This window comes from Falco biarmicus, chromosome 2 (assembly GCF_023638135.1).
Source record: "Falco biarmicus isolate bFalBia1 chromosome 2, bFalBia1.pri, whole genome shotgun sequence".
Classification (NCBI taxonomy): Eukaryota; Metazoa; Chordata; class Aves; order Falconiformes; family Falconidae; genus Falco; species Falco biarmicus.
This window is the reverse complement of record NC_079289.1, coordinates 19,960,536-19,985,222: the sequence shown is the minus strand read 5'-3', so window position 1 is coordinate 19,985,222 and position 24,687 is coordinate 19,960,536. Positions and strand designations below refer to the sequence as shown.

Here is a 24,687-nt window from a genome sequence, read left to right as displayed (position 1 = left end):
AGGCATGTACGTGGTGTGACTGCTGGATCCTTGCACCAGCTGCTTGCTCTTGCTGGGCTGCAGTGGTTGCCACCGTCTGTAGCCGTTGCCTATGTCTGTAAATGTCATACTGCAACGTTGTGTGCTGTAATATAGTGTAATGTACTATAATGTAATGCAATGTATGCATAGCCAAAAGTTACTCTATAAATAAGGCAAGTGTGAAAAAAAAGAGGGTCCTTGATGCAGGAGGGTTCTGCATGTTACATTAAATCATCAGCACCAGCAGCTGCTCTTAGAAGAAAGCAAGCTGCTCAGCTTTTGGTAGGAAAAGCTGTGGGAGTGTCTTCCATGCCAAAGCAGCGGCTTCTGGGCTCCACATCCAAAGGGATGGTCTAACCTCAGGAGAGAAAGGTGAGAGTACACCACCCCACCACCCCCACACCACCCCTGCATCGGTACACAGCTCACAAGCCCTCCCTAGCTGTCCTGGCGTGCCGTATAGAAATGTAATGCTTACCAGAAAGTGCTGGTGGCCAGTAGCTTCTAGGGCTTATTGGAGACTGTTTAGGCAACTTCCCCCGTATCTTCCTTCTCTCTGTGGAATTTCAGGTTGTTTTATTGGAGCGCAAGTTGTTTTATTCCTGAAGCCAGGCTGTGGCCACAACTCTGTCATAGCACATATCAAATGAGCAAAAGGAAAAGGTAATTTAGTTTGTTTTAGTGATCCTGTTGTGATTTTCATATCAGCAGGCAGTGCCATTACACTAGTGGGTAGTGCTAGAAGTGTACTGAGTGTCATAGAAAAAAAAAAGAGGCAAATCCAATTAAGTGGGCCAACTGGAGCTGTGCATAGCTAAAAGGGCATGGAGAATCCTGGTTTTTATGCCAGCATTTTGTGTCTCTGAAGTTATAGACATGGATGTGTATTCTGCTGATTTACAGGCAAAATACCTGTTCCCAGCATGTACAATAGGCTACATGACAGTGCAACATGTCTTGACACAAGGAAGAATGACCTCATCTGAGATTGCAGGTTGCAGTTTGGAAATTAAGTGTTTCCACAGCAATTGCAATCCTTGGTGGGAACTGGAAACTCTGCACATTCTGATCTTGCCTATAATTTCCTTGTAGCTTCACATACACGCCATCAATCAGAATAATTTCCAGTAGATTCTATCTCTTTTGAAATGATAGAAACTACTGCAACTGATTTATGAGCACCCTTGTCTGACACTCTACCCCAACAGTAAAATACCTAGCAGTAACACATCTTGTGTGGTTTAGGCCTGATTTAGTTTACATTTTTTTCCCACAAGCTAGACATGTGTAGAGTTGCTGTAAGGTTATTTTAATCTTATTTTTGTGTTGACCAAACAACACTCCCTGTACAACTCAGGCCACCAGCCAGCCTGTATCGTGCAAACACCAGCAGGGCCACTGTGCTCCCCACACCAGTCCTAAATGATGAGCCCCACTGTGAATGTCTGCTGGCAGTGTCTGGTCTCATTTTGGTTTTGAACCCCACAGCCTGTGGGTCACCAAGACCTGAAATTTGTCTCTCTTCCCCTCCTCTTGTATTTGCTCTAAAAGCCCAGCATACTTGGGAAACAGCTTTTTCCTGCTTTTTATTTTTGCAGAAAACCAGGCACAGCTACGTGCCTAGACAGTCCAACACCCAGTTTCCCTCTGCTGCCTTGACCAGGAAAGACATCTCAGTCCTTCATGGTGTCATACTGGTAAGGGGCTGCACACAGAGGTTGGGAGAAGAGAGAAATCAAGGTGTATGCAGCAGAGGGATTGCGAGCCAGGGCTACTACTGGGATTAGACAGAGCAGCATGGGACAAAAGTGAGTCTGCCAAGGGGGTTGGGAGTTACTCTGGGGGTCTCATGGAGGGCATCCTAGCACAGCTATGATCTCCCTCTTGGCAGCTGTGGACAGCCTGTGTGACACACCAGAGCGTATGTGACCATGCTGGAGAGCAGAGACATGGCGGGGTGCAGGACAGAGCTACGGGCAGGTGTGCCTGTGGGCTGAGCCAGGAGGTGGGGCTGGTTAAAGAAGCCCCAGCTAACACAACACCGCATGCACTCAGTGTGGGGGGTTTGGGCATCTCCCCTTGAGGTTGCCCCAAATCCCTCCAATCTCCCTTTCAAAATGTTGCCCTTTTATGTAGTCAGATAACAAAGGAATATATATATATATTTTTCCCATAGTCAATTCATTCTGTCACCCACCGTTTACTCATAAAAACCTCAGTTTATACAGGAACCACTTAGCGTCAGGCACATTCTCGTGCTGAGAAAGAATCTCAAATAAAAGGGAGCAGCAAACTGTCAGAAATGTATATCTTAATAAAATAAATTATCTACTGACCCATTAAAACATGCCAGCAAGTCACCAAGTACCTGCTTAGCTGTAGCCCTTGACTTTTGGCAGTAGATAATGAGAGTACACAGGTAATGCAAACACTGCAAAAGACAGCAATTTTCTTGGATGTCCACCTTTCCCTGCCTGAAGCAAATCCTTCCATGGTGTGCTTGAATAAAGGGAATAACAGAGGCAGAAACATTTCTGATCCAAGGGGGTTCATTTTTTCTTCTCTTGGGGTGCTGGTTGAGAGCAATATTTCTTGTCTCTGCCTGGAGTTTTTGTAATCCTGGATGCATACATTGCTTAGGAACAATCTCAGTTGCATTTGTGAGGAGATGCTGTGTGAAAGATGTTCTTTGTCATTTCTTGGCATGATGGCTCTGTTTCTTCTATGTCTACAAGATCCCTTTCCCACAGGTCTCTGCAATGGGATCTGCTGGGACTTCTGCGATTAGCAGCATGATGACAAGCAAGGTGGAGAGACGCTGGTATCTGGAACATCACTTTCCCTGGGGCTCCACCACCCTTTGGAGCCAGAAATCAAGGATCCCTTCCTTATATTAATTTAGCAGTAATTACTGTTCCACTCCTGAATGTTCTTGTCCCTTTGGCTTGGTTCAAGTCCAGATGATTCAGTCTAAGTGTAGACTCGATAATGTCCTGAGTTCCTTTCCCTGGTTCTTCACAGTTCAAAGATACTCCAGCTGCACAGAGAAATCCTGGAGAGATCTTTCAGGGAGCAACCTGGCAGTTTGCAGCTTATCTTTTACTTTCAAAGCAGCCAATACAACTGTCTCCCCAAAGAGCTTGGAAGTCACTGTCTGGGTCAGGCCCAGGGAAAAGCCTTTCTTGGGAGTATTCTGCCCACCAGGGACTTCTTGGTCCTCAACAAAAAGAAACACAGAAGTAAGACAAGTTCTCATTTTTTCCAGTCTGTGGCAGCTGCTAACAAAAAGACTGGGGAGAGTGACAGGGCTGAAAAGACACTGTCCTTCAGGCAAGGAAGAGGCGCTATTGGGAAAGTCAGGACTGGGAAGCATAAATGTAAATTTCATAAGGATGTCAGAGAGAGCCTAAAATAACAGACAGACAATTCAGACTACTGGGGGAAGAGTTCCAGGGATTTCTTCACCAGCAGCCTTTGTATCCCAAGGATACTGCCATGTTCAAAGTGTTCTCCACCTCTTATTGCACAAAGCCAGGGAAGAGCCAACATCCTTATCCCTTTCCAACCTATTCTATGAAACTTTGTTGAATACAAAACAACCACCACATCTTCCTTCCTGTGGCTGCTCACAGTAATTTATACTATCATAAATTACTGGCTCTTTTTATGAAAAGTTCAGTCCCTAGCTGTTATCTCCAATTGTGGACCAAATTTATCAGTCAGGGTCGTAAATCATAAGCATTGATAATTATCTAGTTATAAATATTAAAAATCCATCTATTTATACTGAATTCATCACCTGTAGAAATGCAGCAAAGGAACATAGCAAACCCAGAAAAATCTGGGCATGAAAACGGTCATACTTACTGGCCCATGAACATTTTCATCAACTGCAGATGAATTCTTTCAGTAAAAAGTTTTTTTTTTTTGTTTGGTTTGGTTTTACTTATGTTAGCAAAGTATCTAATATGTCCTCCATTTTTACTCATGTGTTTATTTATCAGGTTTTACATATCGAATACACCATCTGAGACGTGTGCTATTAACCTGGGGTTTGCATATGCTGTAGAACTCAGAAAAGTCCCTCCAAGCAGCAACACAGTGCTGTAGTCCAGCCCCACCTCCCCCAAACCACAGTAAAGCAGGATCTGCCTTCCTCTGACAAAAAGGAAGTAGCCCTCAGCTCAACTGCATGTTTGTGTACTTTGCTATTTGGTTTTGTGTCTGGTTGTTTCAGGTCAGCAGAATCATTCCACCAAGCTGACTTCACTCCCCACTGTGCTGGTAACATTTCCCTCTTAGCTCTGAAGTAGCATATAGATCTTCACTGGTATCTTTACAAGTTTGTGGAACATCAGTTAGCAGATGGTACCTGAATCCTCCCTTAATGTTGTTTGGTGTCCAGCACAGACATTGACGAACTATAGCTGTCACTCAAAAAGCACTACTCCCAAAGAGGAGGAGTGGATCTGGGCAAATGCTACTACCTCACCTATTTTGTGTTCTTTGAAGTGTACATGGCTTGTAGTTTCCCAGTGCAACCTCCTACTTTATGTGGCAGGCTATCCGTTTACCTTCCCAGTACATGTATAATCTGGGCATATACCCTTCTTTATTATATACTATTGCCCTTGGCCAAACAGGTCTTCCTGAAGCGTACTTGAGCTTCCTCTATTATTTCCTGTACAGCCTCACAGTCTTGCATAAGTTCTGTTGACTTTCCAGCTCCAAATTGTTGCCCATTGACTAACGGCAGTCAAGCTCGAGCACGCAGCTGCCTGCTTAGTTTTCTGCCATGACAGGAGCTCACCTGATGTTGTCTCTGCACAGGGGCACTAGTGCCAGCTTTGCATGCAGCTTTGTGTGCTTTAGCACCCAAGAGCTCTTCAGGTGCTGGAGACTTTTCCCAACCAGCATCACTATCTCACCCTGTCATGCTGTTTTTTAATCTGGTCCACTGAGTCTAGATCGCTGCCAAAAGTCAGCAGATTTTGAGCATTCTCTAAATTATGTGTATAACCCCCTTGCAGAGTGCTAAGCAGCAATGGAGCCCGTGGTCTGGAATAGCCACAAATAAAGAACTGCTTGGCTTTGACATGTGAAGGAGCCATCTGATGGGATGAGTGACAGGTGCTGTTTGACAAGTAGTTGAATTGCCATGAAAAAAAGCCTGAAAATGGGGAACGCAAAAAAGCTAGGGAATGAGAAAAGAAACAGCAGGCATTTGAGAATTTGATTTGTCCTTATTTCCTGGAACACTACCTAGACGCATCCCATACGCCTTCACGAGCAGTTCCCAGGGGCACTGCCCCAGGGAGTAGCACTGGACATGGGGACACCACCCAAAGGGCCCTGGGATTGCAGCTGACTGAGAGGGGCACACAGACACATGATCTCCAGGACACAGCTGTAATCCAGCACAGATCTGTTGGTGGATCATGTTGGTGTAGGCTTGACTGTAGCTTCTGCCCGGAAAGCTCTTTGTAATAGCCACTGGTTTTTGGTTTGTTTGGAGGTTTTTTTAGGTTTGTTTTTATTTTTTATAGCATGAGATTTTAACTGCATCCTCTTGGTTCTTCATGACTCTTCCTTCCCAAACTCAGTTCAACTCCTTTGTCTCTGATTAGCTTAGCAACAGGAAATGTTTCCCATTACATATTTGCATTCAAGATACGTCTTAGTTAATATGATGCATACATAGGTGCAACAAGGTCGTTACTGAATCATCCTATTCTTGTTTTTAATCTGATTCAGGACTTGCACTATAGACCTCAGCAAACTCTGCTGGATTAGTCATGTAGTCAGCAATTTGAATATTTACAGAAGGAACAAGAGAATGCACTTTATTCAGATTGAATTAAAACAATGCAGAACATGTGAATCCAGCCTACTTTCCATGGAGGAATCATACACAGTTCTCATACATCATTCTCAGATGCTGCCTGCTCTCCCCTCCATTCTCCTTGAGCTGCTGCCACTGAGTTCAGCAACTCACGGCAGAAATGTTAAGTCCAGAACTCCCCTCCCATGGCTTCCACTTCCCTCTTGGGGGTGTATAGGATCAGTCAGTCCTTCTTGCACTGTTAGCATCCAGCCTCTCCTCAGGCTTCACTAGCATTACTCTTTATACTTGGCAGGCTTTATGGCTGCTCCATCAATACTTCCTTTAGCAATTTCTCACCCCAGGCTCCAGCATTTGCCACCAATTTCTCTCATTGTCTTCTTCCCATTCTTACCTGTGAATAAGTAAACTGATGTGGATTACTTCTATGCTCTGTGTGCTTCAAGAGATGCAGAAGAAAAAAACCTCATCCAGTAAGTGTCAAGGATTAAAGTGTGCTTGAAAAAGCTGAGAAAATTTTGTCTGAACTCTAATAGTGGGACAAGATGACAAAAGGTAGAGATCAGCCAAAAGTAAGGTCTGCCCCTAGCTCTGGCCTGCACCCAACACCTCTCTCCTTTGAGGAGAGATGATTTCTGAGGGAAAGTGGAAGGCACCTTCCCAGAAGCAAAGAAAACCATGACCCTCCTCTGTCTGTCAGTGCCTGGCCCTATTGTACATCTTCATGATACAGCTGTTGGTGAAATGGGACAGTCTCTGCGAAAATGTATCATGCCACCTTTCTCACACGAGACTCCACTACCCTTTCCCATTATTTTTTGGGGGGCAACAGATAGGAAATATGGTTCCTACCCACCAACTCTGTTTTACCTGTGAAGGGGTTTCAGCCTTTGTGCACAAGCAGGGCCAGGGGCTGCAGAGCTCAGGGCAGGGGAGGCCCCGTGAGCTGCAAGGCTGGCCAGGGTCAGAGAGCTGGGACAGGCAGGCGGCCCCTGTAAGGGAACAGGCGGCAGCCCTGGGAAGGTGCCTCTGGAGCTGCGGGACTTGGACAAAGGACCTTAGAAGTTGAGGGAACCACACTAATCTGTTCAGATTAGGGAGAAAAGGCAAACAGCCACTAACGAAATAAATTCTGGTTGCCACAGTGTGGTGAAATAAGAAAGCAAGCAGCTACCGACACTTTAAAGTGTCACATTGTTGGTTTTGTTGATTTGGTTTTGTTTTTTTTACAGCTGGATGAAATGATGAAACCTGTTTAACCTCTTTGCTATTCTGTACAGCCAAAATTTCACCAACAGAAAAGACAGGGCCCTTGTGGTTTTCTGTAGTAACGTTGGAGTATAATTCTGAGGAACACTCCGGCAGAAGACAACTCTAACTTGTGAAAGTAAACTAGGTGCTGTGTCCCTCTCCAGAAGCTTTCTGAATTGTTTGAACTCATCAGTGGACATAAAAAAAAAATAAATTATATCTTCTGCACTGGCTTCTTTTTAGAGGTTCTTAAGCTTTGTCTGACAGAGAAACTTTTGGAGACCATAAGGATTATGGGATCGATGCCTGTGGCCAGAGAAGTGACAGTGATCTGCAGCAACATTGACATAAACCAGGATCTTTGCAGCCCTTACATTAAGTTGGGTTTAAAAAGCACATTGAGTGCTGTTTTCACACTCATACCAGCCTCACATTCTGTGATCTTCCTCCTACAGCACTTAACCACAGTAGTAACATTTTATTATTGAAAAAGCTGAAAGATGATGAAGATGCAAAGTATTTATGTCAAATAATAAAAGTTTGTTCTTTGTAAAGTAAAATGTTCCTTGAAATTGACACAAGCCCATTTCTTCCATGCAGGGAGGAAGGACGCAGAGTGTACTGAACATGGTGGCACGGTAAGCTTTAGTAATTCATTGTTGTACAGTAGACATGAAAGCTATGGCTTTATGGATTTGAGCTCCTATGACGATCTATTTGCATTAGCCAGACCTTGCCAAAAACGATTCTGGCACTGTTCTATAAAACACAAAAGTTTATTTTTTTAAAGACTGGGAGGGCAATTAAAGTGAACATGAAAATAATGGCTTATTTCATACACTTATTTCAGACACTAATATGCATATAAAGATATCAAAGGAGGCAAAATGGTTTGCTCAGAGGCTAAACAAGTGTGGTATTTTTGGTCTTAGCATGAATAAAATGAGTATCTGAAAAGCGAATGCAGTGACAAACTGGTTACACATGCTGAGTTGAACTGGGAAGGTGCTTTTATTGCTAATGTTAGTGCAAAAATGTTGGGTGTAACACATGTTTAGCTCAGCCTTAAAGAAATGAGAACTGTTTTCCGAAGTACAATCTGAGTCTACAGCTGCATTTCCAGTTGATTAACAGCAATTGTGCATGACAAGTAGCAAGTAAGCTGTGAGGTGTTTATAGAGAGCCTCATTTTAAGCAAAAATGATGAATAAAGAGGTCGCTAATGAATTAACAAAAATCAAAATGCTTGTGAATAGCACATTATAAAAGCAATGCTTCATGGTAGTCAAAACTAAATCTGACCACGAGGAACAGCAGAAGATCTTACCCAGTGTGAGTAACTGGATAATAAAATGGCAAGTCAATCTCAGGGTCTGCTGTTGCAAATCAACACACAGTGAGAAAATTAGTCCAAAGTACACATATTCAAGTATATGGGCATATATGTACCCCAAGAGGTTCTGTTCTAGTTTGTAGAAATGCTTAGGAAAGAATCTTGGAGTGACTATAAAAAAGTCAACTCATTGCTTTGAAGTGTCTGAAAAATGAAAACAAGTAAATAGAAATTACTGGAAAATGATGGGGAATGCAACAGAAAGCGTTGCTCTATGCATATATAAACTGTGCAGGTATTTGGACTGCTCCTGTTAAAAAGGCACAAAAAGTTGTGATAAGGGTAGTAAAGATATAAAACAGCTCCTGCATGGCAGAGATCCAGCATATTAGGCCTTTCAGCACAGAATAAAAAGGATGGAGAGAGGATGTGACAGATGTTAATTAACGTGTTCATGGAGGAGATGAACAGGGAAAGACAATTAGTGATTACTCCCAGTGGTGAGGACTCAGGAATGTCCTGTGAAATCATATAAGAGCAGGTTTTCAGTAAATGAAGATTTTTTTCACCACACATAATTAAGCTATTGAATTAGTTACTCTAGGATCTTGTGGATTTTGAGCTATACATGGGATATTAAATATTTACATAATCCAGATAACAGGTGACATCAAAGCATGGTTAGAGAAAGCAGAGTGAAACAAGGGCTATTAAAAGTATAGATCCAGACAGAGTCTCTGGAGGTACCTGGGGGCTATTGAATGACAAGATGCAAACACAGTCTTTGGGAATCCGTAAGACATTACTGGAAGATGATGCCAAGATTTCTGCTATCTTGAAATAAGCTAAAACCTGTTTCTGTGTTGAGAAAGTTACAGCAGTATTTTTTTCCTATTTTTATGAAGGTTTTATTTTGACATTACTTTACAATCCGCAAGAATCAGTGTTTTGTATATACATACATATTTTGTAACATTCATCACCTTTGGTGCTAGCAGAATAACCCTTCTTTACAGCTGAACCTTTAAAGATGCCAGAGTTGTTAATTCTTGGCTCTTGCGCCTCATGCCAACTAGCTACGTGTTAAGCAAAGCATAAGCAATAAGCCTGCACCCCTGGATTTTTCTGCTGTCAGAATTCCTTGCCAGGATTCCCCTCTCTTTCCCAAAGAAAGCATTACATACTTCCTCACACATATAAGCGAGCAAACAAAAATGAAGGAAAATGAAGGTAGCACTCAGCTTTACCATAGATTTTGTCTGATTGTACATGAAAACGGCTGTGGCAGTACTGAGCAACATGAACTGTGAGTTTCTTTCAAGCATTTACATTTACCACTGTCAAACTTGGGTATTATTTTATAAAATATAGTTCATTCTTCCAGACATTTCTTCTTAGATTACTTGAAGACCCTACATATCTGAATTAATTTTCTAAACCCCTGAGAGCAAAATCAAATTCACTTTGCCATTTTGCAGATACACATGCAAGTTCTAGTTTCTTGTAATTGCTGTCTATACAAATTACTAGATCAAGCTTCAATTTTATTTAAATCCCTACTGATGAAAGCTTTTCTACTTCCAGACATGCCTCATAAAACCAAGTTCAGTACTAAGTGCAACATATACAACAGATCTTTACTTCAATATACAGAAACATACTCATCATTGTCAGCAGTACTTTATATACCTTGGATAAGTTTTTATTATCCCATGTCACATGCATAGCATTTCACAACCTAGCTTTCCTACACACTGTCTTTAACATAGCATTCTTTTCTGGTAGGATATTTGATCACAGTGTTTTAAAAAGCAAAGACTCTTTACTGTGTTATAATCAAGCGTCGTTTAATAGAAGCCATGTTTGGTTGGATGCTTTGGGTGAAGTGCAGACTGTGAGGCAGACCCGAGCCTGACAGGAGTCCTGGGTAAACTTCACAACCAAAGCCCAAGGTAGGGGCTGCAGTACTGAGCCAACGAATTCATGCCTGGCTGGCCACGGCCTCCATCCTCAGAAGCTTTTCTTAAAGATTTGGTTTAAAGGATACTGTAACTAGAAGAGGCTCTTTTTGTTTTTTTATTGTTAACAAGAGCTCAAGGTCCAGAAAAATGACATCTAGTGACATTTCACATGGCAAGTAACTCTTCTTTGATTCACTCTTCATACTTCCTGCTAGATTATTTTCTCTCACAAAAACAAATTTAGCCTCCTGCCTTTACGCAGCAGCAGTGAAAGCACGCTTGTGCACGCTAGTGAGGATACAGGAAGGATTGCTTACAACTGTTAAGAAAGCCCACAAAATATCAAAGGGAAAACCGTCTAAAGTCTTAACTTCCACCCTGCCCTTAGCTGCCTGCTGCCGTTGTTACCCCTACATCTGGCTACCAAGATCATGCAATTTGTTAGCATCAAATTAGCAGTTAGTTTATCTGTTCCTTGTCTTCCAAACTGAAGCCATCTAAGAATGCCTCTGAGGTTCCCTTCTCCAGCCCTGCCTCACCCTACCGAAAGCCTCTGGGAGCTGCGTTTTATCCGACCGTTGCCCGTACTGGCCCACGAGTATTTCCTCGGGGTGCCACGTCACTGGGGCAGTTTTGGAGGGTCCCACAGGACTGGATTCCCCTCCGGGACATATTTCCTGAAAAACACTTGGGAATCAATCCCGGCGCAGGGCCGCACTTGCGGGATGCCGAGCCCACTCTGCCCGATGCTCGACCCGCGGCAGGGCTCTGGGCGAGGACGTCCCGGACGCACCCGCGGGTGGTCCCCGCCGGCACCGGGGGCTCTTGGGGCCCCAGCAGCTGCCGCCCCGCGCCGGCCTGGCCGGCGGCCCCCATGGCGAGGCGGCCCCCGGTGCCGGCGGCTCCGGCTCAGCCCCTCGGTGCTACCCCGCGGCGGGGACGGGCGCGCCACACCCGGCCCGGCCCCGGGCGCCTGTCCCGCCGCCCCCGCGGGCGGCCTGAGGAGCCGGGCGCGGGCAGAGGCGGGCGAGGGGCGGGTTAAAAGCGGCTGCAGGTGAACGGGGAGGGACCTTAAAGCTGCGGGGCGGCGAGGCTGGGGCTGGCCGCGCCTCAGGCACCGCCGGACCCGGGAGCGGAGCAGCGCGGCGCGCCCGTCGCATCCCGGGTGTCCTGCCGAGCCGTGCCAGGTGAGGCTGTGGAGCGGCTCCCGTGTGCTGGAGCGGAGGGCTAGGCATCCAGCTGTGCGCCCCCGGAGCGGGCCGGGGTCCGTGTGGCGGGCCCGAGTGGGGCTCGGGTCGGGGGCATCCCCGGCGGGGCTGGGAGCTGGGGCGGCCGCGGGCAGCGGAGAGGGGCGATGTGAGGCTGGGGCGGTCGCGTCCCGTCCCCGTCCGCCGGCGCGGACCTGCCGGCGAGGCAGCCCTGCACGGCTCGGGGCTGAGCGCCGCCTGCCCCGGGCCCCCAGCGCCGGCCCGACCCGCAGTCCCGCCGCCTTGGTCAGTCCCGGGGCGCTCCCGCAGCGCGGCCGCTGCCGGTAGGAGCCGTCGGGCCTCAACGCAAAAACCGGCGTTTGTAAACGGGTGTCCTCTGGCAGGAGCCGACCGCGATCGGCCGCGGCGCTTCCCGCCGCAGAAGCCTGGCTGCGCGCCCCCCGCCGCCCCTGACGCAGCGGAGCTCTGCGGGAGTGATAGGCTGGGGGGCGCCTCAAGGCGTACAGCTGGGAACCACCAAGTGGGGTTTTTGAGTGGTTTCCAAAAAAAAAAAAAAAAGATGTCTTTGTTGGCAGGGCAAATGTCCCGATAGATTCACTCGGTGCCCACAGCTAATTTCAGCGTTTCTGTAGTGGCAGATGAGAAGAGAGATACGTGGTTTTCTCCCCCCATGCTTGCAGCACTGGTTCAGAACTTCAGTGCGAGGCTGTATTTGGAGGCCAGGTTGTTCACCCCGCTGGGATATACACTTCAAATACTTTCATTCGGTCCTGATCAGCCCCTTGGGAAGACTTCATTGAGTTTATTTTAATGACTGTGCAAGAGACATGAGGAAGTTCTTAACAGAAAGATGCAGGTATCTGATCATAGCTTAGAGTCAGTGTAGAAAGTTGCATAAAATGCTGCCAGTTTTAGCAGAGACAAAACACGAGAAGCCTATGGAATTCCTGCCACCTTCTCAAAGCTTTTTTCTTTTTTTGTCCCAATTTCACCTTTCCTCATCACAGTAAATCTGACCCCTCCCTCTTGCCTCAAGGCTTGTCTGTAAAAGCTAGGCCCTTGTACCAAGGGTATGTGTTGGGGCACGTTAGTCCTTTAGTTGTGTTGTAACTACACTGGGTAAAGAAGGATTTTTTGGGGTGTTTTTTTGTTGTTTGGGGTTTCTTTTTCCCCCTCTGTTATGTGAGGATGAGAGATTTTGAAAAGTTTGATCAGTGTGGCATTGCAAGGTACTGTGTTCTCCCCACAGCACCCAGCCTGTGCTGTGCCAAGAGGTGACAGAGCTCTTATCCATGGCCAGTGTGGCTCTCCCACAGAGCAAAGTTGAGCCCTAGCCTTGAAAGATGTGGACCAGCTATGCAAGTTCCCAGCTCTGTTTTCAAAGTGTTTTTTCCAGTTCAGTGATGGTTTCCAAATGGCTGCGATCAGTGAAAGCTGAGCCCTGAGACTGAATTCTGACTTCAGCAAAACTTACGTTTAACTTTCAAAGGGACACAGAGTGTGGATTTTAGTTTTCAAGAGTAGGAGGAAAGATGAAATGAAACTTCTCTGAAGTTTCACCTCTTGTTTATTCTGCTGGGGTGTGATAACATCTAGCAAATCAACATAAACTTTTTAGCTGAGGGCTTTTTTTCTCTCGGCTCTGTGGCTCTGCTTGCCTCCTTTTTGGATAAGATAGCAATGAATGTGGAAGGGCAGGCTCTGCAGTATCTTCCTTTGCCTGTTGGCTTGTGCTGTATATGCACACGGCCCTGACAGAGCCAGCTTGAGGCTTCTCAGCAGTGTTGGCAAAGTCAGTTGCTGTACCTCTCAGATTTGAAGGGCCATGTCTGAGCTACAGCAGAAAACCTTGGAGGTCTGCTGGAGGTGTCTGGGTGGGGTGAGGGCTTCTGCTGAAGAAGGTCAAGTAGTACTTACTTCAGAGGCAAAGAAAGCACCAGCCCAGCCTTCTAGAGCTGTGGCACTGGCAAAGAAATCCAGTGAAAAGTACTAGAGAAGTCTGTCTAGATATGGCCTTAACTCATGCAGTGATAGTAATTTCTGTTACTTTGTGAAATACACTGAGAGGCAAAACACTGACAACAGTCTACCACAGAAATGGAAATATCTTAAGAAAGGCAAGGAGGGCATGGAGGATGCATGGAAGAAATGTATTTGAAGATGTAACGTTTCCTGCCTAAAGCATCAAGGTATGCTCGTCCCATCATAAATAAATGGAAAGAAAGAGTTTAATAAGCTGTTTGAATCTATAAACATATGGGTGACATTAATGAAAGTGCCTTGCATTTGTCTATGACTCAGGTAAGTGCTAGGAAGTCCTTTCATTTTTAGAAGGTCTAGAGCGGATTTTTCACCCTTTGAAAAGTGACCATTTGGTGTATTATGTCATCCTTCAGGTAAAAGGACACAGAAAAGAAGATGGACTGGGGAGCTCTGCAGGCCATTTTAGGAGGCGTAAATAAACACTCCACCAGTATTGGGAAGATATGGCTCACAGTCCTGTTCATCTTCCGTATCATGATCCTGGTTGTGGCTGCAGAGAGAGTCTGGGGAGATGAACAACAAGATTTTGTCTGCAACACGCTTCAGCCTGGGTGCAGAAATGTTTGCTACGATCACTTTTTCCCCATCTCTCACATCAGACTCTGGGCCCTGCAGCTGATCTTTGTTTCTACACCTGCACTGCTGGTGGCCATGCATGTAGCTTACAGGAGGCATGAGAAGAAAAGGAGATTCAGAAATGGTGAGAAAATCGATATTGAAGAGCTGAAAACTGAAAAGTTTCATATCCGGGGTCCCCTGTGGTGGACATACACTGGCAGCATCTTCTTCAGGATTGTCTTTGAAGCGGTCTTCATGTATGTGTTCTATTACATGTATGATGGGTACCAGATGCCTCGCCTGGTGAAGTGTGACGCATGGCCTTGCCCCAACACAGTGGATTGTTTTGTGTCTCGGCCCACTGAGAAAACCACATTTACTATCTTCATGCTTGCTGTGTCTGCAATCTGCATGATGTTGAATCTGGCTGAGTTGTGTTACCTAGTGATAAAAATTTGCATGAAAGAATCCAGGAAAACAACAGTTTTAAAATAATTCTCCATTTTCAAGATTTCTTAGCTCCCTGTTTCCGTCAAACTTTCTTAGGTGTCAGAAAACAATCAGCAATATTTTCACAGTCAAGGAAAAGGATAAAAGTGAATGTTCATTCATGTTTTAAAAATTGTAGCTTCCCTGGGAAGCTGCCACTGAGGCAGGTTTTAAAGGTCGTGAGCTAATTCAGTATTTCTGCATCCACAAATAGAGAGAGCAGCCTTCTGACAGCAACTTTTCCCAAGTATGCCTACTGCTGGGATCCTGTTGTTGGCACAAAGTAACTTTTCAACAATTGTGAGTGGAAGGGCCCAGAGAAAGCTCTAGTGCCCAAAGGAGAGACAGGAATCACACACTGTCAGCTTCAGAGGCAAGCCAATAACAACAGGTTTGGGTCAAAAGTGGGATTAAGGTTTTTCAGGGGGAACTTGCACCTTGTGAAAAGGAATAAGACAAGGAGTTGATTGTGTTTATAGCAGATGTCCTATTCTCTCTCTTTAGTATTCTGAAGAGCAAGGCAAGAGCCTAGGAACACAGGTACTCTATGGCAATACATGCTGTCAGCTCTGCTGGGCACCACCAAAGTTTTTCATCTTTTTAATTCCTCACGTACACTGAGGAGCATCTGCTACAGGGTTGGGGGTGACCAGTCTCAACTGCCTGTGAATGTCTTTAGGTCAGTGCTGCCTCCCTCCACTCATAGGGGCTGCAGCAGTGGGAGGAATTAAGTTTGTTTTTTCATTCTCTTGGTCAGGTGAAAAAGGGATTGTCACCTTTGAGAAGGTAAGAGCAGTGCAACTGTCTTCCTCCTTCTCTTCTCCCCCAACACTTTGTGAAGAATCTCAGTACAGTAGATTTTATTCAACAAAAAGTTTTTTTACCACCTGACTGTGCCTCCTTCAGCTGCATGCCTTTAAAAGTGTTGGGTTTTTTTCAGCAGAAGGCAAGAAAAATTGCCTTGTTTCATTCTGTTATCCAAAAGAAATGCTTCAACTTACAGCATGATATGTTGCATCTACCAGTGCTCCTTCCATGAGACCCTTTTTCCTATCCAGCCTGCACAGCTTTTCTTCATAAAACCTTCTACCTCTCTGAGGTACCTTTCAAGTGAGTTCATCAAACCACTCCTGATCTCTTGAACATTCCACATTGTGAGACTGAATCACCCTTCCTCTTCTTACAGTAGGTCTAACAGGAATTACAGTTTGCAGAGCTAAAATAGCAAAGGGACCCAATCCGACATGAGGAGGAACTTGGCATTTTCCTTACAATTCACATTGCTGAGCTGTGAATTGTGTGTTACTAACTTCAAGAACTACGTGAGTCAGTCTGGTCTTGTTTCTCCAAAGCAGTCTCAAAACTTGTCTTATGGCAGACACACCAGCACATACAGCAACACAGTTTATCTCCCAAGTGCCTGTTCATTGAACCCACTTCTAGAAAGCTGTCTATTTCTCCTCCTTAGCTTTAATAACTAGCCTTTCCCCAAAATGAATGAGCGCTATCTTAGCTTTTCTATTTGTATGTCTCTCTTACCATGTATTTAAGTTTATCACTGTTGGAGTAAACAAAGCTGCATGAATTAAGACCTGTGACCCCTCATTGTGCACTGGAAGTGGAGCATAAGCAGGCTCCCATGGCTTGTGAGCTACACCCGCTGTTACAACTTGACTGCAGGTAGAAATCTGTCATCTAAGAGGGAAGAAAGAAAACCATAACACCACCATCCTCAGAAGCATGAACAAAAAGATGGGAAGTCATTAATAATGAGCTGAACTGGAAACCTGGACTATGAAAACATCCTTAATTCAACTCTAAAGAGCAAAGCTTGGCACGTATCAGGTTTGTACTTGGTAAAGTTCCTGCATTGTTCTGTGTACAAGTATGAAGAGAACAAACTATCTACACTCCCAGTGCTCTAGTATTACATTTCTTTTGTAACAACAGGATTATTTTTTTTTTCTGAAATCATAATTAAAGCACTCTTTGTGCTGTTTTCTGTATTACTTGTACATGCTGTGTATTACCTAACATGTCTAATGAAAATCTGTTTACCATAATGGAAAATGTATGCACCGATACTATATTTAATAGCCAAGGGCTACTGTAAGGATTTTAGCCTTCTGCTGCAGGTTGGTTTTTCAACTGGTTACATTGCCTGTTATCCTGCAGATTTTGTGAGCTGATAGTGGAAGGTCACATATGTGACCCCACTAGAAGTCAAATGTGCTGCCCAAGTCAGCCTTGTACAAGTAGAAATGCAGCTGAAAGAGGCTGGTGATAAACCAGCTCCATAGGGGGGAGAGTTTGTTTTCCTAGCCTGCCTTTGAGTTTAACTCAAGGAACCTGGAATGAGACACACCAAAACTGCTAACATTAACACTATGAGGTTATCTTCGACTAGCAGTTTGGCAACCAGATTATCACACAGACAAGACAGAAATAAGGGAAGTGTCTGGAAGTGGCCAAGAGAGGACTTTGATCCAGAACAGCAGCATCAGACAATAGTAGCTCTTCTTCTGAGATTTATTTTCTTTGTATATTAAATTTGACTAAGTAGTTGCTTTGTAGGGAAAAAATGTTTGGATACTTCATAGGAATTGCACCTGTTTCTACACCTGCTACATTGCATGGTTGACCTTCTACAAATGGATTTCATACAGATTAAAATATGATGCTGTGTTAGAATTGTGTCTGTTCCTTTCTGAAATACACTAGAAGTGTCTACACTTTTGGCACTTGGTTCCTAGGCTTTTCTCAGAATGAAGATTGCAAGAGTGTTGAAAAATGAAGCATCATACCTGGAAGTTATGACTGCAAAAGAGGCTGATTCCTTACTGTGTCCAGTGTAGCCAGGATATAAAGTGTCAAATCATGTGATATCAGAACTGGGAAGTGTAGAATTGGGGCTGGCTAGAATTATACCTTGGCTGAAATCACTCAGAGAAATCACCACTGACTTCATCAAGCTAAACTTTTTAGAATCGTAGAATGGTTTGGATTAGAAGGGACCTTAAAGATCATCTAGTTCCAAATCCTCTGCCATGGGCAGGGGCACCTCCCACCAGACCAGGCTGCTCACAGCCCCATCCAGCCTGGCCTTGAGCACTGCCAGGGATGGGGCAGCCACAGCTGCTCTGGGCAACCTGTTTCCATGCCTCACCATCCTTATAGTAAAGAATTTCTTCCTCATACCTAATCTAAATCTGCCCTCTTTCAGTTTAAAGCCATTCCCCCTTCTCCTATCGCTACATGGCCTTGTAAAAAGTCCCTCTTCAGCTTTCCTGTAGGCCCTGTTAGGTGCTGGAAGGCTGATTTAAGGTCTCAGCCTTCTCCAGGCTGAACCACCCCAACTCTCTCAGCCTGTCTTCATAGGAGAGGTGCTCCAGCCCCCTGATCATTGTGGCCCTCATCCAAAAAAACCCACACTACAAACACGTTTGTCAGGAAGGTGGGGTGGGGGTGAGGGATGGACTTTTGGCGGGGAAAGAAGCAGCAGACTTCACTATTAACTCATAGACTCAGCTAGAGAAAAATACTCTTAACTCCTATGTGAGAAAGACTAGTTTAAAAGAAAATCAGAATAATGAATGTGTATTTATGACTTCTGGATATAGAAGTACCTTTATTAAAGGTTTCCTTTAACAGAAATAAAAAAATCCTTTGGATGTTTTACAGTTATCATGAGCCAACATACTGTGTTATTTGCTATCTGACAGCAAGAATATAAAAGGCAAATGATACGCTCTGTACAGGGAAGAGCACTCTTGCACCATGGAGATTTAATTTAAAATAGCAACACTGTTAAAAATTGCTTTATTTTATAGAAAGTATACTGCAACAAATAAGCAACAGCTAAGAGCACTTCACTACAAACTGAACTTGGTGAAAATTAATCTCTTTTTTTCCCCTAATCATAATTCCTTCCCCCAAAATTAGGCTAATGTGTTTTGCAATGCAACAAAATCACACTCAAAGAATTGCACTGTATTTTGTCGTGACCTGTTCTAATATTCAGGACAGCCACTGCCCTGAGAATTAATTACAGGTTTCTTTAGATTTTCACCATATTATTATCTATACCGTCATTTGAACCTGTTTGTAGACAGTGGCAAGAGTAATGGTAACTATCTGAGGCTTAATGAGCTAAGACTAATGGTAATGATCTTCAAGATAGTTCAGGAGGTACACTTTTTTGCCACTTGACCAACCCAGCTTGTCACTGTAATTTTCTTTTACAGAATATATTTCTCTTCTGGAAAGCTGGCCCAGCTCTGACCTGGTTTATAAGCCTTCCGAGCCACCAAAAAAAAGTCTTTATGATCTAGGTTCGGAAATGCATTAAGCTTTAATCAGCAGGCCTGGCTGAAGAAACAAGTCACATATCTGACTTTCCACCTTTAAAAACATAGCTTGCCCCTGCTATAGTTGGTCCCCCAGTACTACCATAGAATTCAGCCTCCGAATTAGCCACGTAATTGCACATACCTTCTTCCTTTTTCTGCCCATTAAATCACTGCCACTAGCTCGATGATTGTTTCACATCTCTCTGCCTGCTCTGTGCTCCATTCATTGTATTTGAATAAGCCATTTACTAAAACATCCTCTCCAAGAATACCACCAGGTACCCAGATGCCTACACAAACCTTTCTAGTAAAAGAGTGATGTGGTATCAATATGACATAGAGTTTAGGGAAATACATTTTGAGAGAACTGAGAGAGAACTTACACAGTTGAGCTATGAGTCACTGCAGGTTGTAGATGAATATTTTGAACAGCAGAGTATATTCTGTGTGCTGCTAAGAACGAGCATTTCACTCACAGCCTGGCACAGTGTCCAGGATAATACCGTAGTGTGTGAACGCAGTCACACTGACCTGAAGCAGGTGGCATTTTTCAGTGGAGAAGCTGTGCGGGGCAGGCTTACTTGCTTAGGCAAGGTGTATCTTTTCCGTTGGCAATTATGGTAATACAGGCTTCTCAGCTAGGAAAGACAATAGCAGTCTTAAAGCTGCCAGGGTCATGAAATTTGGTTTTAAAGTGTTTTGCAGATCATCTTCTACTGAGGGTCAGTCTTTAAGATGGCACATAAAAATTCCTCCCATACCTCTAAGAGATCCACACATTAGCAGGAATGCTACATCTTCTTTAGACGGTGTGACTGGAAGACTTGCTATCCATTTGGTATCCAACTATCAATATTTCTTTTGTCACAAGACTGCTTTCACTTGATTTGAAAGTATTATAGCAGTCCTAGTACATAGACTCAACCCTGAATCTCATTGTTGCTGAGTTTCCCCAACTGAAAGGTAAAGGTGACAACTATGCCATGTTCACAGGAGCACAACAGTTTAATTGAGCACTCTTTGTTAAGATCATTGCAACAGGTGCCAGAAAAAAGTATTTTATAATTATTCTGTGGTAAAGATTTCAAACCTATTGTATGTTGCATCATCAGTGTAATGTCTAGTTATGACTAGTCATGTCCCTGCCTAGGTGTTGCATCCTTTCCAAGGACCGTTTAATATACAGTTTAAATAGCTTCCACAGTGTCTCCAGCACAAATAAACAAGAACAATCTATACGCTTACCCACACACATGTGCACAGACACAGAGAAACAAACTGACTAAATCATTATCTCACTGTTATCTGATAGAACACTGAGACATCTCAACAAGGATGTGTCAGGAATGATTTCTGCCTATGCCATGATAAAAGCTTTTGTGTATAGCAGTAAAATAGTTATTAATGACTCATTGTCAAAGTGCAAGCATCCACCAAATGGGATAAACAGTATGCAGCTGGGAGGAGCTGCAGGTACATAAGAAGATAGGCTTAGAATCCAGTAAGATCTTTATCACCAGGAGAAATGTTTTAACAAAAGCAGTTTTAGAAGTTATGAAGGACTAAATGCTACTATTGCAGAACACTAAGTACTTGCAGAAATGTAGCACAGAGACCTCTTCTGAACCAAATAACAGTTCTGTAGAGAAGAGCTGAAATCTGAGTAGATCATCAGTGGAACATGAGTCAGTAACATTGTTGACTTGGGAAAATATCATACTGGTATGCATTAAAGGTTTGTCAAATCATGTTTGAAATAATATTTACACTCTTGTTAGGACCTGAAAGTCATTATCTAGACTCTACTTTGGGGCATCATCTGCCCAAAAATCCCATCAGCTGGAGAAATCCAGGAGTCAGGAAAAATATATCACCAAATGTCTAAAACCCAGAACCTGTGAGGAAAGCTTGAAAGAAATTAGTTGGCCTGGAAAAGTCAGAGGAAAGATCCAACAGCACTCTTCAAATATGTAAAGGGTTGCGGCAAAGAGGATTAGGATCTTGCTCTTTACATCCACTGGCAACAGGACAAGAAGTAATGGGCTTACACTGCAACGAGATGTAGGCTGGTCACTGCAAAACCTCTCTGTGAAGAGGGCTAAGCATTGAGTTGGATGACAGACTTTCCATCACTGAAGTTTGTTAAATGGTGACTCAGTTCAACATCTGCTGAGAATGATCTAGGTATAGGACTGCTCTAGGACAGAGGGAACTTCTAAAATCTGTGAAGAACGAGACCCCAACTGAAAGAGTCAGTTGTACAGATTCCTTTTGCTGAGCCAGATCTCAGCTGATGAATCAACATCTCTTTCATATAAACTCAAGTCTACTTGTCAGTGCAGGGTCTATTCAGCATGTCTGTCAGCATGGTTCCTTTGTGCTTTCAGCAATTGTAATAATACATTCTCACACTATAATAATTCTACCTGACAAAGCATATGAGGTGGCATTGCAAGTAAATAAAATTGTAATTAATATAAATGAAGTTGATGATGGAGTTTGGGTTTTTCTTCTTCAGCAGACTGGGTAAAAAGCTCCTTCTGCCTCAGTTTTGTGTCTCTCAAAATAGGCATTCTTCCCAACAGGAGGAAGACCAAAACCCAGATCAATTTTCAGTTTTGCTGCCCAGTTGACTATATATGCAAACAATGGTGGAGTTCACTGAAGCCTGGTCTGTGTCCAGAAGTTTCACAGCAATAGCATGCCATTTTGTGTTACTGGTTTCTTTCAAAGGCAGGCCATCATGTTGTGAAGCAGTTCGAATTTTGTAGAGAAATTTCCCTATACGTGAGCTTGTTCTTCCGTTTCAAAGCAAGATAGCTATTGCTGTTGCTTTCTGTGGAAGGCAGCTAGTATCTGAGGTCTTTCCAAATTCATCGTGTGTGTCAGCAAATACACCAATTCCTGGTAAAACATACCATGTTTGCTCTTGTTCTGAATACAATGAAAAAAACCATCCTTGTTTAGGAGCTTTGGTTGTGGTTTGGCACTATGAATTGTTTACTGGTAGTACTAGTTTAGGGCATTAAACTGACATCATCCCTTTCTGCTCATTCTTACCCTGCCTGTGTCTCTCCCTCGCCCCATTCAACGCGGTGCCTCCACTCCAGGAGCTTTATCATGCCAGCACAGTTGTTTGCACAGCTGTGCTCAGCACCGGATTGGGTGACTGGTTTAGCTGATGAAGAAACAAATGTTTTGCTTTGCTGGATTGTTTTTTAGCTGGATCAATTCCTTGATCTGTCTTACAGGAAGGCCGCACAAACTTTTATGCTGACGTGACTGTGGGGCAGTAGGCCATGGTGTTGGGCAAGAAGAGCTGCAGGGAGTGAACAGAAGGTGCCAGGGGAATGGCAACTTGCTACGTTTATTTGCTGTTACACACACTGCAATTTCAAACTACAGCCTCTGGCTGTATTTTTATAAGTGACTGGTACTAGAAAGACAGAAGTCCTGCTGCCTTTTCCTTCTTTTGCTGCTGTACCCTTCACTGCTTCTACTCCTTTCTGTGGCCCTGCTTCTCACCTATTGGCCATCTTCTCCCTTGCTCGGACGCAATCTCCCCTCAACCTTCGTATAAGTTGATTTAACTCACTAACTCAGCAGAGAACTATTTGAACTCTGCATTTTGATATGTTTTAAGCTTGGCTTACTGCCAGGCATGAATTTATTTCAAGTATCAATATTTTTATTCCTTCATATTTCTGCCATTGTTGTGGGGAAAAAAGCATCACACCATGATAGAATGATAAAAGGCATCATTTCTCTTAGGATTTCACATGTCCTGTCTCTCTTTTTTGATTCTTCTTCCTAAGAGATGCCTGGCTTGTACAGTTATAGTTCTTCCTCTGCTACGTGTCATATGGAGCTTTTGCTTCCATGAAGATGACCTGAAAGAATCTCACTGCTACATATGCCAGAACAGTCTGGTTTTGTTTGTTCTATTAGGAGACTTCCCACACTTTCCAAAGGTCTTTTGAGAGGAAGCCTGCTTTGGTGGGTAAAACACCCGCCTAGGGTCTTAGTGCCATTCTCAGAACTCTGCAACCTAGGGTGAGTCATTAAGTCTTCCCATGCCTCTATTCCTACAAACTAGAAGTAACAATAACTCTTCCTACAAACTAGAAATAAGAATAATTCTTCCGGTCACTTGTTCTTATTTGTTAATATGCTGTGTTCTCTGATGTGCTTCTCAGCAGTGTCTAACAGAACAGAACACTAATCCCTAATTGGTACAATAATAATAATAATAATAATTACTATATGAGATTAAACTACTACTTCAGTCTTTTTATTACCATTTTATTTGTTAGTTAATTAGTTCTAAAGTCTTTCAATTTATCCATATAGCAAACAACTAGAGAAAAGATTTTAATCCTCCTTGCTTTGAACTTGCTTCCTGAGGTAGCAGTACCCTTTCTCATCATGTAAATATCTTTAGTGCCATCTTCTGTAGTGCAGCGGCATGTCAAGCACAAATTTTTTTATTGGCATACAATGCAGTGCCACAACACGCTGAACTGAAGGCATTTGTAGCTCTTTTTTCAGGCTGACTGCATGGACAGAACTGCTATCAGCACTGCCAAGCCATGTATCACTTTAGTGTGGCTTGTTTACAACTAACAACACATGCCACAGTTTAGGGGTCCTTCCACTAAACTGTTTGGATGCAGAGTTATGGTAAGAGAGATGCTCTTCTGCACTTTAAAATAGATGCTTAAATTAGAAATAGTGGGGTAATTGGTTTAATACTGATCTGAAAAAGGTCCATTTTTCTTGAGCAGCAGCTCAGGTTCAGACTAATACCAAGATACATCTCCTTAACTTATGAGATCTTTTTATCATTTCATGAAGTTTGGTGTCTATTTTTGATCTTCTTTCTTTGTACCTTGCCATGCAAACCTGATTCTTCTGATCCTAAAAATACCTGCCTGACTGTTCTGTCTACACACTTCTTGAATTTACTTTGTTTCTGCACTGGCCAAATCATATACTGCTAAAGGTGTGTTTACGCATGGAACGGGAGTTGTCACCTGTGGAGGCTTGGATGGAAGAAAAAAAAGTAATACTAAAGAAGAAAATTAAAGGAAGGCTGAAAATAATGTAAATATAAATTTTAATGTAAAATTTTAAATGTCACCTGAAGCTTTATGTTGCTATCTATTGTTAATGGAGGGAATCCTTTAAACACAGTAAGGACCTAGGGATTTGGAGCACACTAAAGTGGCATCTGGCCACTGGCAGTGCTGTGCACCTTTAAAGATGAGTGACAGTAAGCAAGCTAGCAGGGATGGCTCTTTCATGGGAATCCCTCTGCCAGAAAGTCCATATGAAGAGACACTTTTTAACACCATTGCTTAAATCTGAGCATATTTTCCTTCTGAATAAATTCCTCAGGGAGACAAGTCCTACATTTTCTGTTTCCCCTCTTATTTGGCTTCAGATCCCCTTGTTCTAGCATGCAACTAACAAATAGCCCTTCATACCTCCTACCTCCTTCCTCAACATGCTTTCATGCTTGAACTTGTACTGGTACATAATCGGTTCTTTATTTTTAAAGCTGCTCCCTTCAAGTTTCCCCCAGGGATTTTGCTTCCTTGCCTGTCTCATTTTCTACAATTGTCCCAGAGGG

The 24,687-nt window shown here is 43.5% G+C and overlaps 1 protein-coding gene across 1 annotated transcript; it reads left to right on the top strand.

Moving 5' to 3' along the window:
• The first annotated feature begins 11,452 nt into the window (after positions 1 to 11,452).
• On the top strand, positions 11,453 to 17,397 carry LOC130144708 (gap junction beta-6 protein-like). The gene is made up of 2 exons (XM_056328771.1): positions 11,453 to 11,595; positions 14,013 to 17,397. The coding sequence occupies exon 2, from the start codon at positions 14,035 to 14,037 to the stop codon at positions 14,710 to 14,712; it is 678 nt and encodes a 225-aa protein (XP_056184746.1). The 5' UTR covers positions 11,453 to 11,595; positions 14,013 to 14,034; the 3' UTR covers positions 14,713 to 17,397.
• The last annotated feature ends 7,290 nt before the right edge of the window (positions 17,398 to 24,687 follow it).